The sequence below is a fragment of the Rutidosis leptorrhynchoides genome, chromosome 4, assembly GCF_046630445.1.
Source record: "Rutidosis leptorrhynchoides isolate AG116_Rl617_1_P2 chromosome 4, CSIRO_AGI_Rlap_v1, whole genome shotgun sequence".
In the NCBI taxonomy this organism is placed as follows: domain Eukaryota; kingdom Viridiplantae; phylum Streptophyta; class Magnoliopsida; order Asterales; family Asteraceae; genus Rutidosis; species Rutidosis leptorrhynchoides.
In genome coordinates, this window is record NC_092336.1 from 475,606,519 (window position 1) to 475,633,814 (window position 27,296).

General features: G+C 34.4%; 2 protein-coding genes and 1 long non-coding RNA gene across 3 annotated transcripts; all 3 read right to left on the bottom strand.

Annotated features, from left to right (window-relative positions):
* Positions 1-3,663: 3,663 nt before the first annotated feature.
* On the bottom strand, positions 3,664-7,106 carry LOC139844532 (uncharacterized). The gene is made up of 9 exons (XM_071834751.1): positions 6,900-7,106; positions 6,296-6,418; positions 5,698-5,895; positions 5,535-5,613; positions 5,279-5,424; positions 5,051-5,164; positions 4,783-4,914; positions 4,513-4,626; positions 3,664-3,966 (listed from the first exon to the last, which is right to left on the bottom strand). Exons 1-9 carry the CDS (start codon positions 6,951-6,953, stop codon positions 3,916-3,918), a joined length of 1,011 nt encoding a protein of 336 aa, XP_071690852.1. The 5' UTR covers positions 6,954-7,106; the 3' UTR covers positions 3,664-3,915.
* Positions 7,107-23,586: 16,480 nt separating this feature from the next.
* LOC139845238 (uncharacterized) lies at positions 23,587-24,397 on the bottom strand. Its single transcript, XR_011758251.1, has 3 exons — positions 24,295-24,397; positions 23,997-24,119; positions 23,587-23,884 (listed from the first exon to the last, which is right to left on the bottom strand). It is a non-coding gene; the product is annotated as an uncharacterized lncRNA (long non-coding RNA).
* Positions 24,398-24,902: 505 nt separating this feature from the next.
* On the bottom strand, positions 24,903-26,127 carry LOC139842306 (meiosis-specific protein ASY1-like). The gene is made up of 3 exons (XM_071832459.1): positions 25,735-26,127; positions 25,292-25,396; positions 24,903-25,118 (listed from the first exon to the last, which is right to left on the bottom strand). Exons 1-3 carry the CDS (start codon positions 25,759-25,761, stop codon positions 24,903-24,905), a joined length of 348 nt encoding a protein of 115 aa, XP_071688560.1. The 5' UTR covers positions 25,762-26,127.
* Positions 26,128-27,296: the final 1,169 nt, after the last annotated feature.

A 27,296-nucleotide genomic window follows, 5' to 3' on the forward strand; every position in this document is an offset into this window, starting at 1 on the left:
ATTTTACGGGCCGGTTTAAATACGGGTTGGGTTGTTTCACCCTTGAGCCCCACGAACAAACCAATTATAGCCAAAAAACAACAAATGACTGTAAACACCAACACAAACTACGAAAAAAGAAAACAAGAAAATTAATTAATCTTACCATCTTCCTTCATTCTAAGAACACTATCCGAACTTCTTTGTTTACAGATGAGACGAATTGTAGAAAAGATAGTCTGATACACCTCCTCACTCGTGCGAGCTCCCTTCTAGAATAAAATGTGATTTTGTTCTTGCCATGTAAAATAAACTGAAGCTGATAGAAGAAGTTTGATAACAATAATTCCCGAAAGTCTTCAATGCAAATGGACAACACACTACAGTAAAATTCCTTCCAACCATCACAAATAAAAGGAAAATCTTCATTCGAAGAACACTAGCCGAACTTCTCCGTTTAACAGATGAGACGAATTGTAGAAAAGATGGTCTAATACACCTCCTCACTCGTGCGAGCTCCCCTCTTGAACAAAATGTGTTCTTTCTTGCCATGTAAAATAAGCTGAAGTTGATAGAAGAAGTTTGATAACAATGATTCCCGAAAGTCTTCAATACAAACGGACAAAGCACTACAGTAAAATTCCTTCCAACCATTACAAATAAAAAGAAAATCCATGTGATTCTTTACCGAGGACCAAACGTCATTATCAAACGGACATGAAAAGAATAGGTGATCCTGCAAATCAGGAACTAATTGGCATAAGACCACCTCCAACCCTCCGTCAGTTTGCGTCGTCAGTCCATGTTGGCATCATCTGACAAAAATTGACTGTCGTTAACGCGGCGTCATTTTTCGTCGAAGAGGGGTGTTAGTTGGGATTGCAACGGAAAAAAGGTCAGTTGCTGGTGTCGGTATGTGATTGGTCCACGTGTACTAGCCGTTGTCCAACGGCTTTCTAGCCGTTTTTTCAATTTTTTTTTTTCAATTATAAATACAACACTTCTATTTCATTTTTACATAACAAAAACATCAACTTTCTCTCATCATAGTTATACATTGTTACAAGAAAAATAAGGGATATGGCGGTGCACGACCATCTGACTGAAGATTTAACCGAGCATATTTGAAATCTTTCAACGTCATTTCGACCTACGAATTAGTCTTTAATTATGTAATCTTTAATTTTATTATTATTTTAGATTGTAATTTTTTTTTGTATTTCTTATTTTATTTAATTGAATGTATTTTGTTTTTATTATTAATGAATATCTTATTATTTCAAACATTAAATAATGTATTAAATTATATAAAAAATTTAAAAATAAAAAACTGGTGGACCCTACTGAAACTGACATTGAAAAATGACATTTGGGGTTAAAAATGTCTGAAACTGACAATGCACAGTCAGAGTTAGATTGCACTTTTTGACCAAAAAGTGCCAAAACTGACTGTGACGTCACAGTTAGGGTTAGAAATGGTCATTCGGGCATAGCCTGGATGGTCACTCCTTGGTGCAGAGTGCGTTGTCCACGTCAGTGGCGCGGGTTCGAATCCTGGGGGGGGGGGGGGGGGGGGGAGTTTTCCCTTGATTGTTTCCAAGACCTCTACGGTTCCCACGGGCACCGTTAGCGGTTTAAAGCTCCCGGGTACTACTGTTCTGCGTGCGCGTAATCAGGACGATGGGAGTGAGGTTCGATCCTGGGTTTCTTCCTGGGGGGGGAGGGAGTTAACCAACTAACCAAGCTGTCCAAAAAAAAAAAAAAAAATGGTCTAAGGGACACACAAGTGTTTTAGAAGCATTAATCTCCCAGATTTTCAGCTTAACCTGCGTCCGTAGATTTTGATGAATCGATGTCTAGGAATGCAATGCGAATACTATGCCACTTAATACCAAGTAACAGAGGCAGCACATGGTCTAATCACGACAATCTCCCAAAGTACCTAAGTTATTTGATACATTACGTGTACCCCTGGCATTTCACATCTAAGTGTGTCATTCTCACAGTTTAATTAGACCTTAAGCTTAAATTTGATCTAAGAGTTCATTTGTAGTTGCCATTTTCCAAGTGTTTAAAGAGGAAGGCGTATAAAGAAGTTTTAAGAATTAGAGTTGGGGTAAGAAGGGAACGTAAGCTAAAAGAAGCTCATCTAATCTAATTTAATCTAATCCTAAATACGACTAACTAGTAACTTCGGATAGTGAATCTTAGTCAAAAAAATCTCTTAAAAAAATAATTAATCTAGATATGCTCCAAATCGTACTAGCATTCCTGACAACGACGTCAAAAACTTCGTATTGCTCTGATGATCAGGTCACGTTGGCATTGGTGTGATCGATAATGAGAGGCGCATACCCGTAGTGTTTTGTAACTTGTAAGTGTTAGCCTGTTGGAACCTAAATTTACCAACAAAAGTTCTCGTTTAGTTCTTCACTACTCGTATAGGAAGGCCTCTCTTCTATTGGAATTAAACCTAAAAGTTAATAGTGATTAGTAGATCTAGGGTCATTCTTCAAGACGATCGAATTACAGATAACTAGAGGTGCTTACTATGATATACGTATATATACTATTGGGTTAATGGTAAAATAGATATACCTATTTCCAACTATCTCCGAACTGAAGTTGTCCATAATCAGTGATAGGCAAGTGATAGGCAGTGTTGTAAAAAACGGCCGAAACGGACGTCGTAACAGATTTGACTTAGTATCATTGCAACGGGTCTTGAAACGGCAAAAAAGACGGTCAACGCCGCTAAAAACGGTCAAAGACGGAAAAAAACGGTCAAAGACTGAAAAAAGGTCAAGTTTATATATATATATATATATATATATATATATATATATATAGTGGTAGGATCAAGAGGGAAGTAACCATTCGGGGGGAAGCGGAGGGAAGCAAAAACTTTTTTTTTTTCGTTTTTTTGAAAATACTTTGTTCACGAACATTATAGATGAGATGAAAATATGAACATTTAGTAGAGACACTTTTTGATAAATGTTTTTATTTTGGCGGGAAAACGCTCTAAGAAGTAATATATAACAATTATCGTATTTTTCGAGCGTATTTTGAGGTTTTAGCTATTGGGGTTTAGATATTAGGGTTTAGATATTAGGGTTTATAGGGTTTAGATATTAGGGTTTAGAAATTTAGAGTTTAGGGTTTAGATTTAAGGTTTAGATTTAGGATTTAGATTGAGTTTTTAACACGAACAGTTTAGAGTAAACCCTAAATCGGGCTAAATTTTACTTCACAAAACATGAAAAAAAACGTTCATATTCATCACGAACAATATTATCTTGAATGTTATTTTTGTCGATCGTTTTTCCGCCTAAATAATAACATTCATCACGAGGTGTCTCTTCTAAATGTTCATATTTTCGTGTGATCTTGATGTCGGGAAAAAAAATTTCAAAAAAATCGAAAACAAAAAAAAAATTTTTGCTTCCCCCCAATTGGTTACTTCCCCATTGATCCTGCACCTATATATATATATATATATATATATATATATATATATATATATATATATATATATATATATATATATATAAGTCAACGTTAGTCAACGTCCGTTTCGACCCCGTTGCAACCCCGTTTTTTCCGTTGCGACGTTTTGAGGTCGCTAACGTTTCGGCCTCGTCTCACGTCTTTTTCAACCTTGGTGATAGGTATGTCACAATTCAAAATTAATACTCCCAAACAAAGTAAAATAGTAAATAGTAATCGAGTATACAGGAAAATAACATGATAAAATCATACGACATTATACTTCAAAACTAAAGATATATTAGTGAAAAGGGTATAAGTGGTGCTAATTAAATTCTGCAGTTTTGCGTTGGGCTGAGGCAAGTATACCATGTAACGGTGCTGCAAATCATCAAGCTTTAAGATTAAGCCATTTTAATCAACAACAATATTGGATTTGGATGCATACTAAGAAAATGTCTGTGCGGATCCTTCCTCAGGGTCATTGCCTTCAACCAACTGCAAATCCAAAATCCAGTAAATTAATTAACGTCTATTACAAGCAATTGGACATTTGTATTCAATCCTAATATGTTGACATGAATAAATGTTCATTTCTTTAAGAAAAAAATAATCATGTCAAGATATACAGAAATTTACAAATGATCAACTATTCATTTGTCATGGCAAAATTTAATGCAAGTACCTTTTAAAACTCAACATATCATATATGTCCTAGGTACGTACAAGTTTTATAAAAGCATTAATTACATTGATTTTCATGCAGGTTTAGGCATATATGATATATTGAGTTTTAGGAGAGGCATACATGAAACAGTCAATGCAGGTATTTGTTACAGCAAGCAACTGTAATAACTTTTATTTTGTCAAATAACAACTTAACATTCAAAGTCCGTGATGTGAGGACAAATTGTTAAGTCCATTGTCTTGTTATTTGAAGCAAAAAATGCCATTGCCTTTCGTCCACAAATGTCAAATAAATATAACTTTTCATACTTATAAGCGGTTAACAAACGTTAATAAGAGAGGAAGTAAGATGAATACCAGGGAGCCAATTTGCTCATATGCACCCATTACTTTTGAATTTTCTTCCTCTTCATACCCGATTTGAAGTATACGTGGTCCGTTCACTGACCAAAATGCCCTTCGACCCGCCCCCTGAAATATCATTCGCAAAAAAGTGTAAAAAATATATCAAAACCAGCCCATACCAAGATGTTACTCATTTAGACCCGTACATGGCCCACAAATTATGTAACCACTAATTACAAAAGTACTAGAAGACTAACAAAATAAATTTGTGTTTAATATGACCTGTAAGATGATCAAGTAAATAGCCTCCAATGCTTGAATACGAATTTCAGGATCATCGACTGGTTCACGCTCAATTGATAGTGCACTCCCTAGTTCAAGAGGCATTTTTGAAGTATCTTGTTCATTATACACCTATACCACGCGTAAAATTGAATTAGTTATCAGATATATAGCACAAAAACATTCATATGGTTTCTTTGAAAACCTTAATTTGAACATGTAACAGATATACGCACGAAAGTAGGAGATTGAACGTATGAAAAGTCACCTTGTTTCCAGCAACGGGTAAAAGTAGAGCTGGCCAAAGAAACTCTGATATCAAAAGTAAATTCTGTAGCTGATTGGTCGCTTCAAAACAGCAGTTACGAATAGTGCCCGATACCTACTTAGAAAAAGATTCAAATTACAAAATATTTGTTACATGCACAATTTAGATAATTTAGAAGTAATATAATAAAGTAGAAATATAATCATTTGATAATATGTTTGAACTTACCCCTTTCTTGCGCAACAGGCTTGTGGAATCAAACTGCCTGACGATTTGCTTTAAGAGGCCACGTTTAGGATCTAAAAGAAGTGTTCGCCCTTCTTTGTTTTTTGAAACGTTTACAAGTATGGAACCAACATGTCCATATGGATCATCTATTCAAATGCAATAAATAAATAAATAAATAAATAATAATGTGAATGTTGTCTTGTGCAACAACCTAAAAAGATGAAATAAAATAAAACATAAGGTGAAAAAGGTGGACCTTTATTGTCATTAGATGAAGTGCAAAATGATCTCACAAGTTTCATGACATATAACCCATGCACCTTATCGTCTCCCACCTAATAAACATGCGCAGAATAAATAATTAATAAATAAATACTTCATCTACGATAACAAGTCTAAATGAGTAGAAACAAAAGAACCTGAAGCAAAGATTCAACACCAGCATCCAGTTGCGTAAGATTAACAAGAAGCATGACCAATAATCCTTTGATGTCACAATCTTGTTTGTATAATAAATCCATTGTCACTTTAATTATACCCAATTCAATCAATTCTGCTGCCAAATCTGAATTTAACGACAGATTCACAAGAGCTTCGGTTGCTGGTTCGGAAACCTCCTGAAACATGATTATCAAAGCTAAACCACGTTTTGAAAAGGGGGTCGAGCATCTATAAATGTATATCAAATTATACTCAAAAACTTTAATGATTATATACATACAAACAGGATTATAGTAAAGTTAGATCCATTTTCAGACACTTAACCCTGCGGTAAAAATTTGATGTTTCCTTGTAATTTTATCAAACTCTAGTGCTAGGTGAACGACAGCTAAATTGAACATATCAAAGTGGAGTTTCTTTTAGGTTTTATACATCTTGTGGCTGGTACAATATACGGCTTGTCACACGGGCTATTGTAAAATGAGTAACCATTAAAATTCACATTATCATCATTACAAAAATTTATATAGAGAAATATAAGATTCTTCATCACCAAGACACAAAACAGCATAGCACCTTCTTTTCGCCTAATAGTCGAAATAATGAAGGCAGCACGGTTTTAGAGTAACTAGCAAGTGACTGTATCCCATCGTCTGACCCAGTTAATCCACGAACAATATCAACAGCTGCCTTCTTCACCTGCAAAATTTTTAGATTACGTTATAATATATATAAAAAATATTTATAAACGAATAATGTTGCACACGACTGCCACAAATTCATTTAACATATGTAGCTTTTAAATCAATGGTGCTTAAAAGTAGCAACTTGCTATTTTAAGTGCTTGGTTATTCCTTCATAAAACTCCTCATACGCCTATGAAAATAAGCCTAGCCAAACACTTTATGAAGCTTAAATGCTTAATAGATTAAGCTTGATAAGCTCAAGCTATAAATTAAAAATAAGCTATCTTATTAGCTCAAGTTGATGTAAACAAGTAATAAGATGAGCTAAACTAAACATCCTAAAAACTGTAGCAATAAACAGGTAATCATTGCACAAACAATCACAAACACGCCCTTAGGATCATAACAGATTACTAAGCTTTGTAAATTAGGGTTTTAAAAGCAAGACTATAATGGAATTCACAATAAAGAAAACAACATCAGATTGAACTTACTTGTGGAGAAGGAGCGGAGAGGAAACCAATTAATTCTTCAATTTCATTCGCCATTTTTTTAATTTTGGTTTCTCGTACAAATAGCAGCAATTCAATATTTTCAATCAATCAATCAATATTCAATATTAAGAGAGAACAAAATCAAAACCAGTTTTAATACGGATGTGGGTTTAGAAGCGCCGCCGACTTTTCCTACTATGAATGACTACGTTCGGGTTGGATTGTCATTAACCGGTTGATCCATCTACCCGTTTAATATACAACAACAATACTCAATCTCACACATGCACCACACATGCAGGGTATGGGGAAATGAGACGTAGACAATCCTTCCTCTACCCTAGAACAAAGAAAAGTCATTTTACCACACCGAGTAAAACACTCACAAGAGTATAAAAAGTCTTCCCTCTCTATGTTCGACGGATAAAGAGATTGCTTCTAACGGACCTCCGGCCAAAAAGATGAAAAAAAAAATTGATAAATAAATAATATACTCCCTTAATATATCTTTTGTATTTGTTTTTTCTTTTCTTTTTCTTATTAATGAAAAAATGGCATATATTTTCAATGTCGAAGAATATTCATTTGAAACCTATTATTAAGTTGAGATTGAAGGGACAACTCTCATCCCTTGGATTCACTTTGATCAATGGCTCAGATTAAAACTTACAACATATAATGATTTTGGGCGGAGGGGTATTTTCGTCCTTCCACTAACAAAATATACAACGTATACCCACACTCTGGTAGTTCATTCGTTCCATCCATTCTTCACACACAAACACACAGTGCGTTCTAGGGTTTCAATCGCTAGCTATTTTCCTTCGATCAACACCAATTAAACCTGCGATTATCAACAATCAACATCAACGATCAACAATAATCGATCATCATCTATCAACAATAGCAAAATCTAACAATTCTCTGACCAAAAAAGCATCATCGGCCATAAGTCAAGCTCCGGCCATAAATCAAGCTCCGGCCAAATTTACTGGTAATTTTGTAGTGACCCGAACTTTTCCATGTTTATATATATTAATTGAGATTGATATTTACATGATTAAATGTTTCCAACATGTTAAGCAATCAAACTTGTTAAGACTTGATTAATTGAAATATGTTTCATATAGACAATTGACCACCCAAGTTGACCGGCGATTCACGAACGTTAAAACTTGTAAAAACGACATGACGATATATATATGGATATACATATGGTTAACATGAGATTATGATAAGTAAGTATCTCCATAAGTATATTAACAATGAGTTATATACATATAAACAAGACTACTAACTTAAGGATTTCGAAACGAGACATATATGTAACGATTATCGTTGTAACGACATTTAAATGTATATATATCATATTAAGATATATTAATATATCATAATATCATGATAATATAATAATTTAACATCTCATTAGATATAATAAACAATGGGTTAACAACATTAATTGAGATCGTTAACTTAAAGGTTTCAAAACAACACTTACATGTAACGACTAACGATGACTTAACGACTCAGTTAAAATGTATATACATGTAGTGTATTTAGATGTATTAAAATACTTTTGGAAGACTTCAAGACATATATCAAAACACTCATACTTAACGAAAATGGTTACAGTTACTTTCCCATTCTTTTCTTTCATCAAGAATTCTAGTCGTATTCTTACCCGTATTATACACAGCTTCAAAACGTACTTACTATGGGTATATACCAATAAGAACTAGCATGGGATTCCACTCTTGATTATGTCATGTATGACTAATCAATTTTAACTTCTACCATGAGCTAGTCAACTAACTAGAACTCCTTTTAACCCCACTCACCACTCACCAATTACCACTCATCATTCACTCCATTTCACTTCCAATTCTCTTTCTAATTCTCTCTCAACACACACACACTATTATGAACGTATTTTTCCAGTAGTTAATCATCATCTTCATCAAAAATCACTTCAAGAATCAAGCTATAATCATCATAGGAAGAACACTTCAAGAACACTTCAAAAATCCCTTCAAGTTTACTAATTTACTTCCAAGCTTTCTAATCCATTCCAAGTAATCATCTAAGATCAAGAAACCTTTGTTATATACAGTAGGTTATCTTTCTTATTCAAGGTAATATTCATATTCAAAACTTTGATTCAATTTCTATAACTATAAACTATCTTAATTCGAGTAAAAATCTTACTTGAACTTGTTTTTGTGTCATGATCCTACTTCAAGAACTTTCAAGCCATCCAAGATCCTTTGAAGCTAGATCATTTCTTGTCACTTCCAGTAGGTTTACCTACTAAACTTGAGGTAGTAATGATGTTCATAACATCATTCGATTCATATATATAAAACTATCTTATTCGAAGGTTTAAACTCGTAATCACTAGAACATAGTTTAGTTAATTCTAAACTTGTTCGCAAACAAAAGTTAATCCTTCTAACTTGACTTTTAAAATTAACTACACACATGTTCTATATCTATATGATATGCTAACTTAATGATTTAAAACCTGGAAACACGAAAAACACCGTAAAACCGGATTTACGCCGTCGTAGTAACACCGCGGGCTGTTTTGGGTTAGTTAATTAAAAACTATGATAAACTTTGATTTAAAAGTTGTTATTCTGAGAAAATGATTTTTATTATGAACATGAAACTATATCCAAAAATTATGGTTAAACTCAAAGTGGAAGTATGTTTTCTAAAATGGTCATCTAGACGTCGTTCTTTCGACTGAAATGACTACCTTTACAAAAATGACTTGTAACTTATTTTTTCGACTATAAACCTATACTTTTTATGTTTAGATTCATAAAATAGAATTCAATATGAAATCATAGCAATTTGATTCACTCAAAACGGATTTAAAATGAAGAAGTTATGGGTAAAACAAGATTGGATAATTTTTCTCATTTTAGCTACGTGAAAATTGGTAACAAATCTATTCCAACCATAACTTAATCAACTTGTATTGTATATTATGTAATCTTGAGATACCATAGACACGTATACAATGTTTCGACCTATCATGTCGACACATCTATATATATTTCGGAACAACCATAGACACTCTATATGTGAATGTTGGAGTTAGCTATACAGGGTTGAGGTTGATTTCAAAATATATATAGTTTGAGTTGTGATCAATACTGAGATACGTATACACTGGGTCGTGGATTGATTCAAGATAATATTTATCGATTTATTTCTGTACATCTAACTGTGGACAACTAGTTGTAGGTTACTAACGAGGACAGCTGACTTAATAAACTTAAAACATCAAAATATATTAAAAGTGTTGTAAATATATTTTGAACATACTTTAATATATATGTATATATTGTTATAGGTTCGTGAATCAACAGTGGCCAAGTCTTACTTCTCGACGAAGTAAAAATCTGTGAAAGTGAGTTATAGTCCCACTTTTAAAATCTAATATTTTTGGGATGAGAATACATGCAGGTTTTATAAATGATTTACAAAATAGACACAAGTACGTGAAACTACATTCTATGGTTGAATTATCGAAATCGAATATGCCCCTTTTTATTAAGTCTGGTAATCTAAGAATTAGGGAACAGACACCCTAATTGACGCGAATCCTAAAGATAGATCTATTGGGCCTAACAAACCCCATCCAAAGTACCGGATGCTTTAGTACTTCGAAATTTATATCATATCCGAAGGGTGTCCCGGAATGATGGGGATATTCTTATATATGCATCTTGTTAATGTCGGTTACCAGGTGTTCACCATATGAATAATTTTTATCTCTATGTATGGGATGTGTATTGAAATATGAAATCTTGTGGTCTATTATTATGATTTGATATATATAGGTTAAACCTATAACTCACCAACATTTTTGTTGACGTTTTAAGCATGTTTATTCTCAGGTGATTATTAAGAGCTTCCGCTATCGCATACTTAAATAAGGACGAGATTTGGAGTCCATGCTTGTATGATATTGTGTAAAAACTGCATTCAAGAAACTTATTTTGTTGTAACATATTTGTATTGTAAACCATTATGTAATGGTCGTGTGTAAACAGGATATTTTAGATTATCATTATTTGATAATCTACGTAAAGCTTTTTAAACCTTTATTGATGAAATAAAGGTTATGGTTTGTTTTAAAATGAATGCAGTCTTTGAAAAACGTCTCATATAGAGGTCAAAACCTCGCAACGAAATCAATTAATATGGAACGTTTTTAATCAATAAGAACGGGACATTTCAGTTGGTATCCGAGCGTTGGTCTTAGAGAACCAGAATTTTGCATTAGTGTGTCTTATCGAGTTTGTTATGATGCATTAGTGAGTCTGGACTTCGACCGTGTTTACTTGAAAAATGATTGCTTAACAAATTTTGTTGGAAACTATATATTTTTAACATGTGAATATTATGTGATATATTAATCTCTTAACGCGTTTGATATTATGTGATAGATGTCTACCTCTAGAACAAGTCCCATTGACTCACCTAATAATAATGAAGAGTCAAATGTAAATTGGAATGATTCGTGGACTGATTCACAAGTTCCCGAAGAGGAACCGGAAGAAGAGTCGGAACCAGAAGAAGAATCGGAACCGGAAGAAGAATCGGAACCGGATGAAGAAATAGAACCGGTGGGGGAAATAATAAAACGGTTAAGTAAAAGAAAATCCTCAACCAACCGACCAAGGTTAATTATGGTCAATGGTGTTTCCGCTAAGGAAGCAAAATATTGGGAGGATTACCAATTCTCCGATGAATCGGATTCTGACGAGAATTCTGATGATGTTATAGAAATTACCCCAACTGAATTTAAAAAGGCAAAAGAAAATAATAAGGGAAAGGGCATAAAAATAGAGAAATCTAATTCCAACCCCGATGAACTTTATATGTATCGTCAACCCCCGAAGTCCTTAAGTTGTAACAATGACCCGGGAACCTCTAAACCACCAGGTTTTTCTAAACCAATGTGGAAAACGATGGCTCGTATTAGGGGAACATCATATATCCCTAGAAACTTGGCAAAATGAACCAAAACCGAAGAAGAAGAAACAAGCGAGTCGGAATAAGATAGTTGTATTCGTGTGGTGTAATATATGTAATATAGTGTGCTTATGCTTTATGATATATGTAAAAATTGCTTGTATTAATAAGTATTTTTTTTTATGAATCTAACTCTTGTCTATTTTACAGTATAAAAACACAAAATGGATAGACAACCCAATATTTTAAGAGACCTACCCGGAGACATGATTGATGAAATCTTGTCTAGAGTCGGTCAGAATTCTTCGGCACAACTATTTAAGGCGAGATCAGTTTGTAAGACATTCGAAGAACGTTCCAAGAATGCCTTGGTTTATAAAAGGCTTTCGTTCGAAAGATGGGGGATATCACATTGGGAAATCCATAAGTTACGATGTGTTTACTTTGACGCACATATTGCGGGGAACCCAAATGCTATTTTACGCAATGGGTTAAGAAATTATTTTGACTCAATATATCCGAATATTGGACTTCGTGATTTAGAAAAAGTGGCTAACATGCAACATAAAGAAGCATGTTATGCTTACGGATTAGTAATGTTCGCTTCTCACCAAAGTGAGAACAAGAACATCGGGCTACAACTATTAAACAAAACGTTCCCACAAGTGACGGAGTCGGTAATTAGGGTAAGAAATGAGGTTTTTAGATTGTTACCGGACTGTTGGACATTACGTAACCCTCATCCCTTTGACGACGTTACAACACGCTGTCTTATCAACGGCCATAACGATTATGTTCCACAAGACCAAGGATGGGAAGTAATCCTAGTAAAACCAGAATGCATGACTTGTTTCTGGACGTATGAATTACGTGTCTTTATTGCCTTTGCTGAACGACTTGTGTACTAGCTAGAATTATCTTCACAACCATCTTGTATCAAATTTATTGTGTGCTATATTTCATGCTATATGTAAAATAAGCGGTATTGTAAGTTTGTAAAATATTGTGTAAAAGTTTGAACGCGAAATATTATTATAATCAGTTTTTCATATAGAATTGTAGTAGTTGAATTGTATATTAGATACTAAGTATGAACTTAACGGGTAGGTACTACCCGAATTTAAACTTATAAAACGCTAATATGAAGAAAAAGCTTTTATAAATGAGTTCATATTATGCTACGAAATACTATTAACTACTCTTAATATTCTGTATGATTAACTTGTTCCATTTGACTATTTTGAAGGAAATGGCACCGACTACTCGACACACCGTGAATATGAATGAAGAGGAATTCTGTACTTTTCTAGCTTCAAACATAGCCGCAGTACAGGCTGCGCTACATACCAACAATAACCTTGGATCTAGCAGTACAGGAAATCGTGTAGGATGCACCTACAAAGAATTCACTGCCTGCAAACCTTTGGAATTTGATGGAACCGAAGGACCGATCGGATTGAAACGGTGGACCGAGAAGGTCGAATCGGTGTTTGCCATAAGTAAGTGTACTGAAGAGGACAAAGTAAAGTACGCTACGCATACCTTCACAGGTTCTGCGTTAACATGGTGGAATACCTATCTAGAGCAAGTGGGACAAGACGATGCGTACGCACTACCGTGGTCAGCATTCAAGCACTTGATGAACGAGAAGTACCGTCCCAGAACCGAGGTCAATAAGCTCAAGACAGAACTTAGAGGGTTACGAACCCAAGGATTTGATATTACCACGTACGAAAGACGATTCACAGAATTGTGCCTATTGTGTCCGGGAGCATTCGAAGACGAGGAAGAGAAGATCGACGCGTTTGTGAAAGGATTACCGGAAAGAATCCAAGAAGATATAAGTTCACACGAGCCCGCCTCCATACAACAGGCATGTAGAATGGCTCACAAACTAGTGAACCAGATTGAAGAAAGAATTAAAGAACAGACTGCTGAAGAGGCCAATGTGAAGCAAGTCAAAAGAAAGTGGGAGGAAAACGGTGATAAGAATCACCAATACAACAACAACAGCAATTACAACAATAATCGCAACAATTATCCCAACAATCGCAACATCAATCGCAACTACAACAAACGGCCCAACAACAACAACAACAACAAGAACAGCAACTACAACAATCATCCCAACAACAATAATAACCGCAACAACAACAACAATCAGAAGCAGCTATGCCAAAGGTGTGAAAAGTATCACTCGGGGTTCTGCACCAAATTTTGCAACAAGTGTAAAAGAAATGGTCATAGCGCGGCGAAGTGTGAGGTCTACGGACCAGGGGTTAATAGAACGAAAGGAACAAATGGTGTCGGAACGAGTAATGGCGGAGCAAGTAGTGTCGGAGCAAGTTATGCCAATGTAGTTTGTTATAAATGTGGAAAACCGGGCCACATTATTAGAAATTGCCCGAACCAGGAGAACACGAATGGACAAGGCCGCGCAAGAGTTTTCAATATTAATGCGGCAGAGGCACAGGAAGACCCGGAGCTTGTTACGGGTACGTTTCTTATTGACAATAAATCTGCTTACGTTTTATTTGATTCGGGTGCGAATAGAAGCTATATGAGTAGAGATTTTTGTGCTAAATTAAGTTGTCCATTGACGCCTTTAGATAGTAAATTTTTACTCGAATTAGCAAATGGTAAATTAATTTCAGCAGATAATATATGTCGGAATCGAGAAATTAAACTGGTTAGCGAAACATTTAAGATTGACTTGATACCAGTAGAGTTAGGGAGTTTTGATGTGATAATCGGTATGGACTGGTTGAAAGAAGTGAAAGCAGAGATCGTTTGTTACAAAAATGCAATTCGCATTATACGAGAAAAAGGAAAACCCTTAATGGTGTACGGAGAAAAGTGCAACACGAAGCTACATCTTATTAGTAATTTGAAGGTACAAAAACTAATAAGAAAAGGTTGCTATGATGTTCTAGCACACGTCGAGAAAGTACAAACTGAAGAAAAGAGCATCAATGATGTTCCCGTCGCAAAAGAATTTCCCGATGTATTTCCGAAAGAATTACCGGGATTACCCCCACATCGATCCGTTGAATTTCAAATAGATCTTGTACCAGGAGCTGCACCAATAGCTCGTGCTCCTTACAGACTCGCACCCAGCGAGATGAAAGAACTGCAAAGCCAATTACAAGAACTTTTAGAGCGTGGTTTCATTCGACCAAGCACATCACCGTGGGGAGCTCCTGTTTTGTTTGTCAAGAAGAAAGATGGTACATTCAGGTTGTGTATTGACTACCGAGAGTTGAACAAACTTACCATCAAGAACCGCTACCCACTACCGAGAATCGACGACTTATTTGATCAACTACAAGGCTCGTCTGTTTATTCAAAGATTGACTTACGTTCCGGGTATCATCAAATGCGGGTGAAAGAAGATGATATTCCAAAGACTGCTTTCAGAACACGTTACGGTCATTACGAGTTTATGGTCATGCCATTTGGTTTAACTAATGCACCAGCTGTGTTCATGGACCTTATGAACCGAGTGTGTGGACCATACCTTGACAAGTTTGTCATTGTTTTCATTGATGACATACTTATTTACTCAAAGAATGACCAAGAACACGGTGAACATTTGAGAAAGGTGTTAGAAGTATTGAGGAAGGAAGAATTGTACGCTAAGTTTTCAAAGTGTGCATTTTGGTTGGAAGAAGTTCAATTCCTCGGTCACATAGTGAACAAAGAAGGTATTAAGGTGGATCCGGCAAAGATAGAAACTGTTGAAAAGTGGGAAACCCCGAAAACTCCGAAACACATACGCCAGTTTTTAGGACTAGCTGGTTACTACAGAAGGTTCATCCAAGACTTTTCCAGAATAGCAAAACCCTTGACTGCATTAACGCATAAAGGGAAGAAATTTGAATGGAATGATGAACAAGAGAAAGCGTTTCAGTTATTGAAGAAAAAGCTAACTACGGCACCTATATTGTCATTGCCTGAAGGGAATGATGATTTTGTGATTTATTGTGACGCATCAAAGCAAGGTCTCGGTTGTGTATTAATGCAACGAACGAAGGTGATTGCTTATGCGTCTAGACAATTGAAGATTCACGAACAAAATTATACGACGCATGATTTGGAATTAGGCGCGGTTGTTTTTGCATTAAAGACTTGGAGGCACTACTTATATGGGGTCAAAAGTATTATATATACTGACCACAAAAGTCTTTAACACATATTTAATCAGAAACAACTGAATATGAGGCAGCGTAGGTGGATTGAATTATTGAATGATTACGACTTTGAGATTCGTTACCACCCGGGGAAGGCAAATGTGGTAGCCGATGCCTTGAGCAGGAAGGACAGAGAACCCATTCGAGTAAAATCTATGAATATAATGATTCATAATAACCATACTACTCAAATAAAGGAGGCGCAACAAGGAGTTTTAAAAGAGGGAAATTTAAAGGATGAAATACCCAAAGGATCGGAGAAGCATCTTAATATTCGGGAAGACGGAACCCGGTATAGGGCTGAAAGGATTTGGGTACCAAAATTTGGAGATATGAGAGAAATGGTACTTAGAGAAGCTCATAAAACCAGATACTCAATACATCCTGGAACGGGGAAGATGTACAAGGATCTCAAGAAATATTTTTGGTGGCCGGGTATGAAAGCCGATGTTGCTAAATACGTAGGAGAATGTTTGACGTGTTCTAAGGTCAAAGCTGAGCATCAGAAACCATCAGGTCTACTTCAACAACCCGAAATCCCAGAATGGAAATGGGAAAACATTACCATGGATTTCATCACTAAATTGCCAAGGACTGCAAGTGGTTTTGATACTATTTGGGTAATAGTTGATCGTCTCACCAAATCAGCACACTTCCTGCCAATAAGAGAAGATGACAAGATGGAGAAGTTAGCACGAATGTATTTGAAGGAAGTCGTCTCCAGACATGGAATACCAATCTCTATTATCTCTGATAGGGATGGCAGATTTATTTCAAGATTCTGGCAGACATTACAGCAAGCATTAGGAACTCGTCTAGACATGAGTACTGCCTATCATCCACAAACTGATGGGCAGAGCGAAAGGACGATACAAACGCTTGAAGACATGCTACGAGCATGTGTTATTGATTTCGGAAACAGTTGGGATCGACATCTACCGTTAGCAGAATTTTCCTACAACAACAGCTACCATTCAAGCATTGAGATGGCGCCATTTGAAGCACTTTATGGTAGAAAGTGCAGGTCTCCGATTTGTTGGAGTGAAGTGGGGGATAGACAGATTACGGGTCCGGAGATTATACAAGAAACTACCGAGAAGATCATCCAAATTCAACAACGGTTGAAAACCGCCCAAAGTCGACAAAAGAGCTACGCTGACATTAAAAGAAAATATATAGAATTTGAAATTGGAGAGATGGTCATGCTTAAAGTTGCACCTTGGAAAGGCGTTGTTCTATTTGGTAAACGAGGGAAATTAAATCCAAGGTATATTGGACCATTCAAGATTATTGATCGTGTCGGACCAGTAGCTTACCGACTTAAGTTACCTCAACAACTCGCGGCTGTACATAACACTTTCCACATCTCGAATTTGAAGAAATGTTTTGCTAAAGAAGATCTCACTATTCCGTTAGATGATATCCAAATCAACGAAAAACTCCAATTCATCGAAGAACCCGTCGAAATAATGGATCGTGAGGTTAAAAGACTTAAGCAAAACAAGATACCAATTGTTAAGGTTCGATGGAATGCTCGTAGAGGACTCGAGTTCACCTGGGAGCGTGAAGATCAGATGAAGAAGAAATACCCGCATCTATTTCCAGAAGATTCGTCAACACCTTCAACAGCTTAAAATTTCGGGACGAAATTTATTTAACGGGTAGGTACTGTAGTGACCCGAACTTTTCCATGTTTATATATATTAATTGAGATTGATATTTACATGATTAAATGTTTCCAACATGTTAAGCAATCAAACTTGTTAAGACTTGATTAATTGAAATATGTTTCATATAGACAATTGACCGGCGATTCACGAACGTTAAAACTTGTAAAAACGACATGACGATATATATATGGATATACATATGGTTAACATGAGATTATGATAAGTAAGTATCTCCATAAGTATATTAACAATGAGTTATATACATATAAACAAGACTACTAACTTAAGGATTTCGAAACGAGACATATATGTAACGATTATCGTTGTAACGACATTTAAATGTATATATATCATATTAAGATATATTAATATATCATAATATCATGATAATATAATAATTTAACATCTCATTAGATATAATAAACAATGGGTTAACAACATTAATTGAGATCGTTAACTTAAAGGTTTCAAAACAACACTTACATGTAACGACTAACGATGACTTAACGACTCAGTTAAAATGTATATACATGTAGTGTATTTAGATGTATTAAAATACTTTTGGAAGACTTCAAGACATATATCAAAACACTCATACTTAACGAAAATGGTTACAGTTACTTTCCCATTCTTTTCTTTCATCAAGAATTCTAGTCGTATTCTTACCCGTATTATACACAGCTTCAAAACGTACTTACTATGGGTATATACCAATAGGAACTAGCATGGGATTCCACTCTTGATTATGTCATGTATGACTAATCAATTTTAACTTCTACCATGAGCTAGTCAACTAACTAGAACTCCTTTTAACCCCACTCACCACTCACCAATTACCACTCATCATTCACTCCATTTCACTTCCAATTCTCTTTCTAATTCTCTCTCAACACACACACACTATTATGAACGTATTTTTCCAGTAGTTAATCATCATCTTCATCAAAAATCACTTCAAGAATCAAGCTATAATCATCATAGGAAGAACACTTCAAGAACACTTCAAAAATCCCTTCAAGTTTACTAATTTACTTCCAAGCTTTCTAATCCATTCCAAGTAATCATCTAAGATCAAGAAACCTTTGTTATATACAGTAGGTTATCTTTCTTATTCAAGGTAATATTCATATTCAAACTTTGATTCAATTTCTATAACTATAAACTATCTTAATTCGAGTAAAAATCTTACTTGAACTTGTTTTTGTGTCATGATCCTACTTCAAGAACTTTCAAGCCATCCAAGATCCTTTGAAGCTAGATCATTTCTTGTCACTTCCAGTAGGTTTACCTACTAAACTTGAGGTAGTAATGATGTTCATAACATCATTCGATTCATATATATAAAACTATCTTATTCGAAGGTTTAAACTCGTAATCACTAGAACATAGTTTAGTTAATTCTAAACTTGTTCGCAAACAAAAGTTAATCCTTCTAACTTGACTTTTAAAATTAACTACACACATGTTCTATATCTATATGATATGCTAACTTAATGATTTAAAACCTGGAAACACGAAAAACACCGTAAAACCGGATTTACGCCGTCGTAGTAACACCGCGGGCTGTTTTGGGTTAGTTAATTAAAAACTATGATAAACTTTGATTTAAAAGTTGTTATTCTGAGAAAATGATTTTTATTATGAACATGAAACTATATCCAAAAATTATGGTTAAACTCAAAGTGGAAGTATGTTTTCTAAAATGGTCATCTAGACGTCGTTCTTTCGACTGAAATGACTACCTTTAAAAAAACAACCTGTAACTTATTTTTTCGACTATAAACCTATACTTTTTCTGTTTAGATTCATAAAATAGAATTCAATATGAAACCATAGCAATTTGATTCACTCAAAACGGATTTAAAATGAAGAAGTTATGGGTAAAACAAGATTGGATAATTTTTCTCATTTTAGCTACGTGAAAATTGGTAACAAATCTATTCCAACCATAACTTAATCAACTTGTATTGTATATTATGTAATCTTGAGATACCATAGACACGTATACAATGTTTCGACCTATCATGTCGACACATCTATATATATTTCGGAACAACCATAGACACTCTATATGTGAATGTTGGAGTTAGCTATACAGGGTTGAGGTTGATTCCAAAATATATATAGTTTGAGTTGTGATCAATACTGAGATACGTATACACTGGGTCGTGGATTGATTCAAGATAATATTTATCGATTTATTTCTGTACATCTAATTGTGGACAACTAGTTGTAGGTTACTAACGAGGACAGCTGACTTAATAAACTTAAAACATCAAAATATATTAAAAGTGTTGTAAATATATTTTGAACATACTTTAATATATATGTATATATTATTATAGGTTCGTGAATCAACAGTGGCCAAGTCTTACTTCTCGACGAAGTAAAAATCTGTGAAAGTGAGTTATAGTCCCACTCTTAAAATCTAATATTTTTGGGATGAGAATACATGCAGGTTTTATAAATGATTTACAAAATAGACACAAGTACGTGAAACTACATTCTATGGTTGAATTATCGAAATCGAATATGCCCATTTTTATTAAGTCTGGTAATCTAAGAATTAGGGAACAGACACCCTAATTGACGCGAATCCTAAAGATAGATCTATTGGGCCTAACAAACCCCATCCAAAGTACCGGATGCTTTAGTACTTCGAAATTTATATCATATCCGAAGGGTGTCCCGGAATGATGGGGATATTCTTATATATGCATCTTGTTAATGTCGGTTACCAGGTGTTCACCATATGAATGATTTTTATCTCTATGTATGGGATGTGTATTGAAATATGAAATCTTGTGGTCTATTATTATGATTTGATATATATAGGTTAAACCTATAACTCACCAACATTTTTGTTGATGTTTTAAGCATGTTTATTCTCAGGTGATTATTAAGAGCTTCCGCTATCGCATACTTAAATAAGGATGAGATTTGGAGTCCATGCTTGTATGATATTGTGTAAAAACTGCATTCAAGAAACTTATTTTGTTGTAACATATTTGTATTGTAAACCATTATGTAATGGTCGTGTGTAAACAGGATATTTTAGATTATCATTATTTGATAATCTACGTAAAGCTTTTTAAACCTTTATTGATGAAATAAAGGTTATGGTTTGTTTTAAAATGAATGCAGTCTTTGAAAAACGTCTCATATAGAGGTCAAAACCTCGCAACGAAATCAATTAATATGGAACGTTTTTAATCAATAAGAACGGGACATTTCAAATTTTAACTAGTTTTATTGATCTCTGTTCGTTTATAATCAATCAAGTGTGTTTGTATTCAATCACTTGTAATTTTTATACAATTTTTGTGATCAGATTGTAATTTTTATGGTTTTCAATCACTTGTGATTAAACCACATGTTCCGACATATGATGACGTATGACGTCTAGCTCGTAATTCACCATGTATGTTTCTTGCTTTTTTGTTACTTTTTTATATTAAAATATATACATTAGGTTAGGTTTTGATTGTTGTGATAAAGTGATATGTTTCAAAACATTGAATAGAGTAAATGATTCTTGCAGATTCTTTAACGAAGTGGAGTCATTGCGTGAATTGTTTGATCTCTTTGAGAGATTCATCTGTATACTAAGTAGTAAGTGATGGCTTGAGTGTAGATACATTATCTTTTATATAGATAGATACTTGATTTAATTAGTATATTGCAAGTTATGTCCCCGTAGAGTTAACGAGTTAGCGTGTCACTTTAACTAAAAGTCACACAATTGAAGTGTGAACACTTTTTCTACTCAAAGAAATTAGTTTTATTACCGAAGTCGCCAACATTTTTGTAAAATTTACATGGTATTTAGAGAAGTTATGTAATATACACGTGAGTCATCTCATATGTTTGTAGTCATATCCATTCTTCACTAAATGCTTGTACATAGTCAACAAACAACATAAATATATGCATTCAATGGATGATAAAAATAGCTTTATAATGTAGCAAATGCCTAATTGGTGAGAGCAAATCATTAGTTGTTGTACAGGATTTTATGCTGTGTAGATGGTTGTATCTTATAATATGTATAGTCATATGTCCTTTTGACATCAACAAACGTATAATACTACTTGACAGCATGCAAGAGAAGATTATGCAGAATTGAGACAAGAAGCCATTGATCTCCAGGAGTACTCTAATGCAAAACTTGATAGGGTAACACGATATCTTAGTGTTCTTGCTGATAAGACCCGTAAGCTAGGTATGCATTTTCTTTTTGTTCACGTTATGCTTTCAGTTTGATATCATAGGTTTGTTCTGTATATGAAATATCTCAATTATGACTTAAACATGATGTTTCATTCTTTGATTCCAGCCACTAGATTTTGGTCACCTGCAAAATGATGGAGATTTGTCTGGTTTGGTGCATCGGGGAACAATCAAGGTAAAAATCTGACACCACATACTACAGCTGTTGCAACCCCGAGATCATCCACCAAATTGGCCGCTAGGTCTGGGAAACCGAGGCTACCACACGATAATAACCGTCTTGCGCAATCTGTACCAAACTTGTCTGACTTGAGGGAACACAATACGAAGTCTTATTCTGCAGCTCGTTCTCAGTTAACAAACTATACTCGTAACAGAAGTACAAATGAAGAGATGCCACCTGTCAAGGATGAAAAGTCACGGCGGTCTCTGTCCTCGAAAAACAGCTCAGAAGTTGTCGTATAAATTCAATCACATGTGATTGTAAAAACTCCAGATTGTATTTATTTAAAGTAATCTCTTATGATTTAATATATATGTATTTTGGTACATGATATGCTAATGGTTTAACATATGTATTTTTTTTTTATGGTTAGTAACATGTAAATGATATGCTAGTGGTTTAAATGTGAATATAAATAATTTTTTTATGTACTATGGTTGATGGTTGATTGAAATTATTAACAGCTTCAGGTGATTCTGCAAGTCAATCACATGTGATTCGGCATGCCAATCACATGTGATTCGACATTCCAATCACATGTGATTCGGCATGCTAATCACATGTGATTGTGATTATGCAAGTCAATCACATGTGATTGTGAAGACCCATCACATGTGATTGTGAAGATCCATCACATGGTTTTGGGTTTAGGGACTAAATGATTCTGCAAAATGATTTAGGGTTTTAGGGTTTAGATTTTAGGGTTTAGGACTTAGAGTTTAGGGTTTAGGGTTTAGATTTAGGGTTTGGAAGAGTTTTTTACACGAACGGTTTAGAGTTTAGGGTTTAGGGTTTAGGATTTTAGTCTTATCTAATCACATGTGCTTGGCTTATCCAACCCCATAGATCATATACACAACTTTTTGATTAACATTCTGGACTATGGTTGATTGAATTTGTTAAACAGCTACAAGTGATTCTGCAATTCAATCACTGGTGATTGTGACAGCCAATCACTTGTGATTGTGAAGGCCAACCCATGTGATTAAATAATCTAATCACATGCGATTTTGAAAGCCAATATTATTGTGATTATATAACAAAGGCAATCATATGATTCTACCAATCAATCAAATATGATTTATAAGCCAAGAACATGTAATTATTATAAGTATTTAATAACAAAGATGATTCTAAAACTGTTGGCTTATCGCATAAATCATTAACACAACCGTCGGCTCACCAATCACATGTGATTGGATTATCTGATCACATGTGATTGGCTTATCTAATCACATGTGATTGGATTATCCAATGCCATAGATCATATACACAACTGTTGATTAACATTCTGTGAAACAATAATAAAAAAATAAAGACTGTTTCTCTCATTAACAACTTTTGCAACTACATGCAACCAAATCACATAACATAATCGCCAACAAATCAAACAATTTGCAATTGCATGCTGCCAAATCCCAAGATATATCAATCATGACAATAAAAGAAAAAAATCGGATTAACAACCATTGAAACCATCAAATTTGGTTCAAAATTAGCATAATGGACTAGCAATATGAAATATCATGCAAGCCAAACTGAGAATATAACGACTCATCATGTATGATTTCAACAAAACAGAGTGAAACTCAACATCCATTAAGGCCATAATCTAACAGTATCCATCAAACCAAATCTAAGCAGTAAGCGAATCAGCACAACCAGCCTCCTTAATCTTCTTCTCTGCAGTTTTTGAAATAAGTTTTGCCTTAACAACCATTGGTTGTGAAAGTGGAACCATTCCATTTCACAAAACTTTAAAGTAACCAAACTGAGTAACATCAACAACCGGTACCTTATCACCAGAAGCTTTCTCTTTCACATCTTGTGGGACCATTTTCCAAGCTTATCGACATTAATCCAACACAAGCCAAACAATTTCCAAATCATGAGTTCAACCAGCACATCAGTGTCACATCTAATAAATGATGAGCACAAATTAGGTTTCTAAACACCTAAATATGTAAAAAAAAATAAAGGCATCATGAGATGGATCAACTACATGTGATAAATACAAAAATATAATTTCAGAACTCCTACAAATAACATCAAATGTAATCACATGTGATTGAAAAGGAAAAAAATTAACATACCTTCAGCAGTTTTATCTTCATTAATTTTTTCATCACTCATATCGTCTTCATCTTTGCTCCAGCTTTTGCTATGCCATTGGCCTCAGATTTTGATCCTACCTATTACACGAGCAAAATTTTTATATTACCGTACCCATACAGTCATTATCTCACATTGCATGGAGACTCAAAAATATAGAACCATAGAGGCATAGATAGATAAATATATCATATATAGATGAATGATGAATGTGGGTCTAGATAAAATGATGACAATTTCAAAGATCTTAATCTGAATGAAGCATAAATGTGGTTCAAATCCCATTATTGTCCACTTTAGCAAAGAAATAAAAAAATATAGTTTGAGATATGTGAATCTCCATTATTGTCCACTAATGCTTTTTAGAAAATCACATGTGATTTAAATGTTTACTCAGTATAACTTCAATAAATAACATATGATCACTGATATTTTACTCTCACTAATTCATATCGAAAAAAAGAAAATCAAATGTGATTTTTAATGTTATTTAAATGTTAACCCGAGTCATCCCAACGGTCTCCCCCAATCCTAAAGGGAAATGGATCAAATGGGCTCTTCATAAGTGTATCGTTCAAAATTATCTGCTCTAGTTCATGGTAAACAGAAATGAAGAATTAATTATGGAACTAAAAATTTCAATATGAGCATTACCTAGCCTATAGTTGTTAGTGGATTCAATATATTCTTCTTTTGTCATTTTATCGATTAGCTTGCGAACAATATTTTGATTAGCCTCTCCACCAAACATGCTTTGAAGTATAGAAATAGTAATGTAGTTCATTGGAAGAACGTGATGAAGTGCCTGCAGTTATATAGAAGCTACATATCAATGGCATCCTAATAACATGTATGGTTTACTTCACATTTAACAAACAGCTTCAAAATATAAAACATCAAATCTGCTAATCTAAATAAGAAATATACATACAAGAAGAAAAATAATGAGAGCCAACTGAAGATGTTAAAAGTGCTCACTTTCATGTACATATGAAGTTCACTTGCAGTGGGTGAACTTTTCTTGCTGATGTTAACAAGGTGATCAGCTTCCTCTTTCACAGCTTCAAATTCATACTCTGGCTCCTTTAATTGGCAATATAAATCTAATAAGTGAGGTTAGCTATTGATTATAAGAGTGCCTCAAAGAAGTATAAGAGTTGAGCTTCAGCCTTTAACATAAAACGCAATCACATGTATTGACAGTTAATCACTTTTAAATCACAATAATGTATTATCATAAAACGCAATCACATGTGATTCAATACGAAAAAATTTACATCATTTTGATTTCATCACATGTATAATCACATGTATTAACATAAACACAATCACATGTATTGATCATCAATCACTTCAAATCACAGTAATGTATTATCATAAAACGCAATCACATGTGATTCAATACGAAACAAATTACATACCTGTAGCGTTATTAATGATTTCTTCATCACTGATCTCGTATTCTGGTTCAATTGATTCGTTTTCTGGCTCCATTGATTCGTATTCTGCTTCCATTGATTAATTGATTGGACAATTTGATTGGCTGGAGTGAAACGAATATCAAGCCTTTGCCGGTGTGAACGAATATCAAGCAAATCGACCGAGTGTATGAAGATTACGTGATCTAACGATGTGATTACGCAATTCGCCGGAAGTTTTAAAGCAATCAGAGTGAACGATTTGTAGGGTTTAGGGTTTCAATCGCCATCATCGTTCTCAGATCTCGATCTGTAATTTGAGATCTGTAATGTATTTTTGTTTAAAATATGTAAAATGACTATACTACCCTTCCTTTGTTATTTGTTGTGTTAATCTTGTTCATTGATCTCATTTGATCCAAGGGCTGGAAATGATCCCTTGGATTTCAACCTTTTCTTTGGTTTCTTTGGATTACAACTCATTATTATAGACATTAAAAAAAGAAAATCCTATATTAGCTTTGTTGTATCTTTAAACCATTGTTTTTCCAGCTTACAAGTTTATACATGTTCTTAGCAAGTGATAATGCTTATGTTGTGGTTTTAGATCCCTAAGGATTATTATCTCACATGTGATTGTCCAATCACTTGTGATTCTGCTTTTCCAATCACATGTGATTGTCCAATCACTTGTGATTTTGCTTTGCCAATCACTTGTGATTGTGATAGTCAAATTGCACCAGAGTATGATCCTGAACTAGATGAAGAGGAGTTTTTAAAATTGGAAGATAAAAAGCATGACATTCATTCGGTTAAGGTATTTTTCCTTCTATCTACTATGTTTCTGATTCTGCTTGTTACCAATCACATGTGATTCTGTTTTGACAATCACATGTGATTCTGCTTTTGCCACTCACATGTTATCTATGCTTTTTGCCAATCACATGTGATTACTTTTTAATTTACTGCATCACATAATATTCCAATGTTTTGCGGCTTTATATGCAGGATTATTGTGAAGTTATCGAAGAGAAGTTCAAATTGGTTGATGACCTTAAGCTGTTTTTGTCAACCAAAATAAAAGAAGGTTTATTGAAATTTTCAAATGAGGAGACTTTGATTTCTTATCAAAGTAAATTGAATCAAGTTTTTAGAGTTGTCGAGGGCGATGAGGTGAAGGTTCTGGATCGTGATATCAAGGACGCCGATGAGAAGAATAATGTTGATGATGATGATGATAAGAAGGATGATGGTGAAAAAAAAAGGCTGAGGATGAGAAGGATGATTTTGATTACATGGTTAATTCTGAGAACATCGAGGACGACAAAGTCAAGTCTGATTTGAGAGTTATTTGAATGCTTGTTTTCTTTTCAACAGGTTTTTTTCCACGTCTGCAGAAAGAGTCATTTCTTTGTGCTTGTGTTTGATTTGAGAGTTCCAAAGCTTAAAATACTTGACAACGCTCGCTTGACTTCAAAACTTTGCTAAAAGATACACCAAAGTTTGCACCCTCTTGGTTAGTTTTCTTTTCTAGAATGTTAGTTATTTGTATATTTGTATATAAA